This window comes from Rattus rattus, chromosome 5 (genome assembly GCF_011064425.1).
Source record: "Rattus rattus isolate New Zealand chromosome 5, Rrattus_CSIRO_v1, whole genome shotgun sequence".
Classification (NCBI taxonomy): Eukaryota; Metazoa; Chordata; class Mammalia; order Rodentia; family Muridae; genus Rattus; species Rattus rattus.
The window spans coordinates 14,461,082-14,469,638 of record NC_046158.1 but is presented as its reverse complement, the minus strand read 5'-3'; the positions used below and the strand labels follow the sequence as shown (position 1 = coordinate 14,469,638).

Sequence of the window (8,557 nt, the reverse complement as noted above, 5' to 3'; positions counted from 1 at the left end):
TCCTTTCTCTAACCCATCCATTGGGGGTCCCGGTGCTCAGTCTGATGGTTAGCTAAAAGCATCTTCATCTGTATCAGTAAGGCTCTGGCAGAGCCTCTCAGGAGACATCCATATCTGGCTCCTTTCAGTAAGCACTTCTTGGCACCAGAAATAGTGACTGGGTTTGGTGGCTGCATATGGGATGGATCCACAGGTGGGGCAGTCTCTGGATGGCCTTTCCTTTAGTCCCTGAAGGACTGAAGCATCCACAATTTGGTCTTCCTTCTTATTGAGCTTCATATTGTCTGTGAAATATTTCTTGGGTATTCTGAGCTTTTGAACTAATATTTATTTATCAGTGAGTTCATACCATGTGTGTTCTTTGTAACTGGGTTACCTCACTCAGGATGTTTTCTCATTCCATCTATTTGCCTAAGAATTTTATGTAGTCATTGTTTTTAATAGCTGAATAGTACTCCATTGTATAAATGTACCACAATTTCTTTACCCATGCCTCTGTTGAAGGACATCTAAATTCTTTTCAGCTTCTGGCTATTATAAATAAGTTGTTAGGAAAATAGTGGATCATGTTTCCTTGTTTTAGGTTGGAGCATCTTTTGGGTATATTCCCAGTTGTAGTACAGTTGCGTCCTCAGGTAGTACTATGTCCAATTTTCTGAGGAACCACTTTTGAAATCTAGATATCCAGATCTCCTTCAATAAAGCATGCACCTAATCCTTTCTAAACAAGTCCACCAATTAGGGACCATAGATTCAAAAATATGAACATATCAGAGCCATTAACATTCAAACCACCACACATTGAATGGAAAGATAAGGGTGTTTTGTCTTGCAACAGAGTTAAAAATATAGAGTGTTTTTTCAGAGACAATGATACAAAAAAAAAAAAAACCAGAAACATAAGAAAAATAAAAAAGCCATTTCTCTTATAAAAACAAAACAAAACAGGATGAGGTAAATTGGAGTAATCCACGCAGGAAAATGTTGAATCTATGCAGGAGTAATCTATAAGGGAATTATTGAAAATATTCAAGAATCTGGTTAGCTTCAAATGATAATATAATACAACCAAGGAGAGACGAAAGGAGCATTAACAACAATGCTAGTTTTGTACTATCAAATTTCTAGAAATTAATGTGTATTTTGTTGAATATTGTTATTAAACTTTTATGGGTATATGGATACAAGCACATTGATTTACAATACAGCACAAATATCTACAGTTTGTGTAGTTTACATCACTTATGATGAGGGATAGCTAGGTAGATATCAGGAAGGCAGTGATAAGATTATTAGACTTCCTGATATCTACCTAGCCATCCCTCATCATTGACTCAGAAAAGCAGAGCCTCCTTCTTAGCATGCAAAAATTGCATATAACCCCAGTGCCTCCTGGAGGCTAATGTCAAACTCCTGATACTAGGTGTGATGTCTTAGTCCACTCTTCCTTTTCAGGACCTTTATGTTCCACATGGGACTTGATTTTATCCTTGTTTTGATTTTTTACAAAGAACAGTTTCATTTAAATTAGTGAATAAGGCCAAGCACTTGTCAAAAAACAAAATGAATTGAGTATCTGGTTAGCACTACATTAATGCAAATATAAAATTGAGAAAATTGATAAGATTACAAATAAAATTATAAAGAAACATAGACATATGTTGGTCACTGGGTACGAAATAATGGTTGGGTATAAAAAAATAGGTGTTTAAATACCTTTCACTGTGTAGTGATTATAAATTCTATATATTACCCCAAAGGCTAGAGTAAAGAATTTCCTTTTAAGACATGGTAAATATTAGAGCAAACTACTATACTTTCTTTGATTTGAATATTATGTACTATCTACATGCATATAAACAACACATACTATGCCATCAATATCTGCTAATTTTGAGTGTCAACTAAAAAAACTGAAACATAAATGTAAGGGTAGAAAAGGATGTCTCAGTGAATAAGAGCACTGAGTGCTCTCCCAGGAAACCCAACTTTGATTCCCAACACACCTATGGTAGCTTAAAGACATCTGTAAGCCTAGATTCATGAGTTCTGACTCCAGCTACTGATATGTGCTAACACTTGGCACAAACATTATACATAGACATACATATGAGCAAAACAAATATACATGAAAAATAAAATAAATAAATGTTAATGGAGTACTGCCAAGTTTTCATAGAATATTTATCTGCTATATTAAGATAAATGTCTTTCATTTGATATCTGGTAAGACAAAGTATAAAAATAAAATTTTAAATCTCAGAGAAGAGTACTTTTCAACCTCAAAGAGGAAAAAGATCTTTGATATTAAAGCTTCAAACTTGTCTAACAAAAACATGTAGTGATGAATAAATTAACAATTAGAATATTTGCAAAGAAAAGAATAATAAATAGAATATTTGTAGAAAACCCTACATGCCTATAGAAAACCCTCTTGCTTGATGCTGAAGCAAGAGATTTAATAGAGCACAAAACTGCAATGATAACTGAGTGAAGAAATGAGAGCCATGTGAAATTTTCCCAACAGAACAAAAGATAAATGGAGAAGAGAAGAAGTAGGATGATAACGAGGAATTCCATGTCTATCACTGTGAACACAGTCTCCTGCTGAGGATATTTCTCAGCGCTCCTTTCATATCCCGATTCCTGAGACTATAAATAAAGGGATTCAACATCGGTGTGACCACAGTATATATCACAGCAACAATGGCATCCTGGTCATTAGTGTTATTAGATGAGGGGACAAAATATAGTCCAATGATGGCCCCATAGTACAAAGAAACCACACAGAGGTGAGAGCCACACGTGGACAAGGTTTTGTAGATTCCATTGATAGAGGGAATTTTCAGAATTGTGACTCCTATGCAGCCATAAGAGACCAGAATTAATACAAATGGTAAGATAATGACTACAGTTCCTAAAGGCAGGATGACCATCTTATTGATGGTGGTGTCTGAACTGGACAGCTTCAGCAATGCAGAGAGTTCACAGAAATAGTGGGAGATGGTATTGTTTCTAAAGTGAGATAGGCGAGCCAAGAGAAGGGTGTGTACAAGAGCATTAGCAGAAGATAAGGCCCAGGACATAACTAATAGAAGAATACAGAGGTTCTGACTCATGATGGTGTTATAGTGCAGAGGGTGGCAGATAGCCACATACCTATCATAGGCCATGGAAGTCAAAAGAAAGCTGTCGAGATCACTAAAAGCTATGTAAAAATATACCTGGGAAACACACCCAGCATATGAGATGGACTGACTGTGTGTCAGCATATTCATGAGCATCTTTGGAGCTGTGACTGATGAGAAAGATATGTCTGTGAGAGCCAAGTGGCTGAGGAAGAAGTACATGGGGGTGTGGAGGTGAGGGTCCAGCCTGATAAGCAGGATGATGAGCAGGTTCCCCAGCACAGTTGTCAGGTACATGGCCAGGAACAGGGCAGAGTACACACCTTGGTCTTCTGCCCGAATGGGGAGCCCCAGGAGGTTGAAATCAGACACAGTGCTCTCATTATCCTGTGTCATGCTCTTCATCTTCTGTTGTCAGTTAAAGGAGAACTGGGAAAGAAAGAGAAGTGATTTTGACTATTACACTTTGGGAACATATTTTGAATCACCACTACTAAAAACAACATTAGTTTGTGTGTTTAATCCAAATATGAAGATTTTTCTCACAGTAATAGGCTAGTGATGATTTAGAAAGAGACATAATTTGCCAACCTTACAAGCAACTGAATATCTTTAGAGGGAAGCTATGAAATTCAGAGCAATTATCAAATCAGACCCAGTTCCTGATCAAGGTGTCTGGATGTCACCAAAACAATTTTGGATTAAGGAATTAGTGTGTAACTTGGTACCGAGCAAATAGAAAAATCAATGGGATTTCCATAATTGTTTATCTCTTTTAATCTCTCTAGAATACATTTGCATAAGGATAGATTTCTACAAATTAAAACCAGATAATGTAACCCTGGGATCTTCTTTGTATCTGTGAAACACTGGGATCTGGAGACTTAGAGGAAACTGGATGACTAAAGCATTAAGTGCATGAATCTGGGCCAACAATGTAACTTACTAATATCAGCTTGCAAGCAGCTATGAGTTCCTCCTGTAATAACAGTTTCTCAGTGAATGATCTCACTCTTCTATCACTCTTCCTAGGCTGAATAAAACAGCCCTAAATTCATGTTAACATGTTCTGATTCAACCTAAGCATCTCATTGAAGTACATAGATTACTTGGAAATATTTGACCTTCCTACCACTTATTAGATCCCCCAAGGGAATTCTTTGTGTTTTGTTAGCAAAAACAAATGTCACCTGCTTTATTTTTAACCTGGGTTTTAAAACCAAGACTCTTACTTTTTATGCATTTCCATACTTGTATTCTTTTTTGCTAAACTGGGATTCTCCCCTTTTTTCTGTAATCATTACTATGCAAATGAATAGTCACTAAACAATAGAAAAGAAATATAATAAAGTTACAGTTGATATCCTAGCTGCCGAGAGAATTCTGAGGTTATATTCTATGAAAAGACTTGTATAATGGCCAGTTTTTCTCTGATTGCCAGCAATCTCATATTTCCATCTTCGCCCTTTCCAAGTTAACCATGAATTCACCCAATTTTGTCAATAATATCCATCTTTCACTCTCAAAAAGTCACTTAATGTGATATTGTCTAAAATTAATAATAATTTATTTCTTACTAATTTCAGTGTTAATAATAATTACTTCTTCACAATGAAATTTTTAGTTCTGTCCACAGACAGATGGTTTACAATATTTTGCTATTTTGAGCAATATTTCAATAAACAATATTATTCTTATGTTATTTTATATAGTATATTTGATATATTCAGAAATTAGTTTACAGAAAGAGGCATCCATTTGTTTGAGAAAATATCAGGTCACAAGAGGCCAAGGTGATCAAGTAGCTGATATATGATCTATGAAGCATCTTTAGTGGAAGAACCTACTTAGGAAGATTGTAAAATTGTGTCTCTAAGAAAGTGTTTGGAATGACATTTCTAGGGGTTTTGAGGAAAACCCAAGGTAACTGCCAATATAAGAAATGTAAATGTTGGAGAATATATAAGCAGTAGGAAGATATGTCTAATCCACTGTGGAGCAAAAGTTTCCCATCAGTTTAAGAACAGTAACATGCAAGAAAAATAAAGTATGAGAAAATAGGAACCAGTAGGAAGTAGATTGGAGAAGCTAAGATACTAGCTTGCATTATAGTCATCAGGGGAAATAATGGCAAATGCCATAGATATTTGGGAAGAAACACAACATAAATTGTGTGTTGAAGTTTAAATGAGAGCAAAGAAGGTGATTTTCCTGGTATTTTTCAAAAATATTTGTCTCTGGCAGTGTAGCTAGGTCTAGAGTCCATTAGACTCTGGGGTAGAGCACCCTCTTAGAGGCATAGGGAGGAGGGTGGGGTAAAGGGTTAATGGAGGAGATGGAGGAGTCATCAGGAAGGTAGAAACATTTGAAATGTAGATAAATAAAATAATAAAACAAAAACAAAACAAAAGCAAACAAAAAATGATAAGTTTAAAAAACCCATTCTATTGTGAGGCTTTTTATTTTCTTGAGGGAGGGAGGGAATGCCCTTTTATCTCAAAAGTTGAGCAGATTCTCAATGCAAGTTAAGTTGTTCTGTAGAAAACTGTTTTTGGAGGCATTATCCTTACAATTTGAAATGCACGCTGAACAGAGACAGACAATGAGAAGACAGAAACAGAGAAAACAGAGACATAGAGACAGACAGAGACACAGAGAAACCCAAACATATCTAGTAATAAAGATGCATATACATTCTATGCCTAATCTGACAGGCTAACTTACATGATGAACACAGATACCGTTAACTAAGAAGTGTAGGAAAATTCTTCCATTCTCTCTAGAAGAAACACAACATAGGGAAAGAGCTGGATCATTTGAAGCAGATATATATCAATTGCAACAATCAGAGAAGGAATGAGCTCAAAATCAGATATGACAGAGATATAAACATGTCTGTTGTCCATGTCTCCTGGGTAGTCCATGTCAGCTCTAATTTTGAAAATCATGTAGAAAACCTATCATGCAATCTCTGTCCCCAGATCCAAATTAGATGCATACAGGACAAAATTGTTATGTTGTTATTGACTCCCTCAGGGAAAGAACTATTTTGAAGAAAGCATGAGAATCCAGTCACCCTTGAGAAACAATGGTAGAAAATTGAAAAAGATTCTCCATCATTTTGTCCTGTTTAAAACAGTATGGGAAAACATAAAAATAATTTCTATTTAAGCACTATCGAGGACTGAATGCTAAAACCTATTAAAGCCCTATCAACAAGCATAGTTTTATTTGAAAATGTGCCTATAATAAATTAATGAATACTAGAGGAAATGTTTAAGTTTTGTCCCTAATCTAATGAGATTGGTATTTCCCTTAAAGAGATAGCAGAATGCTCTTCCCACCACCCAAACTGAAGCTATAGAAAGCAGAAAGCAGTCTGTAGTCAGTAATATACTGACAGGATTGTACCATTAGAAGGCAACAGAAAAAAGCTATGTGTCAAACTTTTGAATTCGAACTCCTAGTTCCCAGACAGTGGGAAACATATTCCCATTAAGCCACTTTGTGAAATATTATTATGACAGTGAATGAATATTAAGCAATATAAATATCTGTTTATATATGAAATTATCTGCAGAGAAAAATATAAGCCTCTACTAGAGGCCTCACAGACTAGAGGGAGCCTACTGGGGCTTCCTGCCTTTCAAACTTCTCCTCTCTCATTATCTCAGTGCCTCCTCATCACAAGTTCCTTGCTGTGGTGAACTGAATATGGTTTTTCCATAGGCAGTGGCACTGTTAGGATGTTTGGCCTTATTGGAAGAAGTGTGTCACTCCAAGGGTGGGTTTTGAAGCTCTGCCCAGTGCAGAGGAGTCAGTTTTCTCCTGGCTGCAGTCTGACCAAGATGCAGAACTCTTAACTCCTCCTGTGCCATGCCTACCTGGACACTACCATTCTTCTGTCTTGATGATAATGGACTGAACCTCTGAACTTTTAAGCAAGTCCCAGTGAAATAATGTTGCATTGGTCATGGTGTCTCTTTCCAGAAGTGAAAACCCTAACCAAGACACTGGCCCTCCTACTTGCTATTCCCCAGCCCTTAACATGGGCATAGGTACTCCCTGTAGTGTATTGGCCTAATGCTGCTTGTATTCTAATGCTAATTTGGGACCCCCAACACTGGTAGTCCAGAGAGGAGAGAGTCCACATGCACATAAGAAGATGAATGACCCTGCCCACAGTTAAGTGTGATTGGTAAATAAAGAAGCCAACAACCAATAATTGGACAGAAGAGATATAGATGGGGTTGAAGGTTCAAGTGTTTAAAGAGAAAAGACCACAAGATTGGAAGGAACAAGAGAAACTGTCATGAGAAGATGAATGTGGAGGAGGGGAGGAGAAATGTTATTGCATAGATGAGCCATAAAATTACAGCCATATGGGCTGATCAATTGAAGTTAAGAGCATCCAAGATTGAACATAGAAATTAGTAAGTAGTAACTCAGGGTTATCAATAGGGAATTAGATTCTATCAGTGTGCAAGGTAGACAACTTCCCAGCAATTGTGCTGCTTAAGGCTATTTAAAAATACAAGTGTGTGTGTGTGTGTGTGTGTGTGTGTGTGTGTGTGTGTCTGTGTGTGTGTGTGTGTGTTTCATCCAGGAACATAAATGTTCAGGTATGGCAGAAGACAACAGGAAGAAAATTTTCATACTTAATACTATATCCCCCTCTACTAGCAAGAGGACATACTGGGAGAAGTCCAGGTAGATTGCCTGACTCTCACGCTATGCACATGCTATATTCAGTTGCCCACATTTCTAGTTGCCATGCCTCAGACCCCACTGGGTGAAGATTTCCTGTTTTATCAGAAACTAGCCTGGAGCAGAGGCTCATGGCTCTATTAAAGGACTTGCAGACTTATTGAAGTACCGGAAGGCTGACTGCCTACCAAACTCTCCTAATATCTATTTCAGTATCTCCCCACCATAAGCCCCATCCCATGCTCTCCTAGTTAGTATGTCCCAGATACCAACTGGATCTAAACCTAACTACTTTTTTAGACACCAAACTTGCTTGTGAAACTCCTTCACTCCCTCACTCTGTTGGCATCCAACAGAATCACCATACCTATGTCCTACTAGTTGCCTTTTCCCAGCCTACAAATGGGATAGGGACTCCCTGCTCTGCCAAAGCCTATACAGAGCAAAAGAGCAGAGAGGAATCAGAAACCAAGGTAGAAAACACCCAGACAACAAAGCCAAACTCACAAATAAGTACCTACATCTTTAATTACCAAAACCAAGAAGTCTAGAGACCAATGTAAGAACCCAAGGAAACACAGCTAATGTCTAAGGCTACCACCAAAGCCCACCTGTAGTGTAATACAAGTAAGATCTGGATATCTCAATAAACTGAAGTATAAGGAAAAGACCATAAAACAGCTTTATGAAGTTGATTGAAGACCTTAAGGAGAAAATGAATA

At 37.2% G+C, this 8,557-nt stretch overlaps 1 protein-coding gene across 1 annotated transcript; it reads right to left on the bottom strand.

The window, feature by feature from the left end:
• Nucleotides 1–2,585: 2,585 nt before the first annotated feature.
• On the bottom strand, nucleotides 2,586–3,533 carry LOC116900127 (olfactory receptor 50-like). The gene has a single exon (XM_032901901.1). The coding sequence runs from the start codon at nucleotides 3,531–3,533 to the stop codon at nucleotides 2,586–2,588; it is 948 nt and encodes a 315-aa protein (XP_032757792.1).
• Between the last annotated feature and the right edge of the window lie 5,024 nt (nucleotides 3,534–8,557).

Bases quoted from the DNA above. Each gene is read 5' to 3' on its own strand.
- LOC116900127 (XM_032901901.1), bottom strand. From the start codon at position 3,533: ATGAAGAGCATGACACAGGATAATGAGAGCACTGTGTCTGATTTCAAC.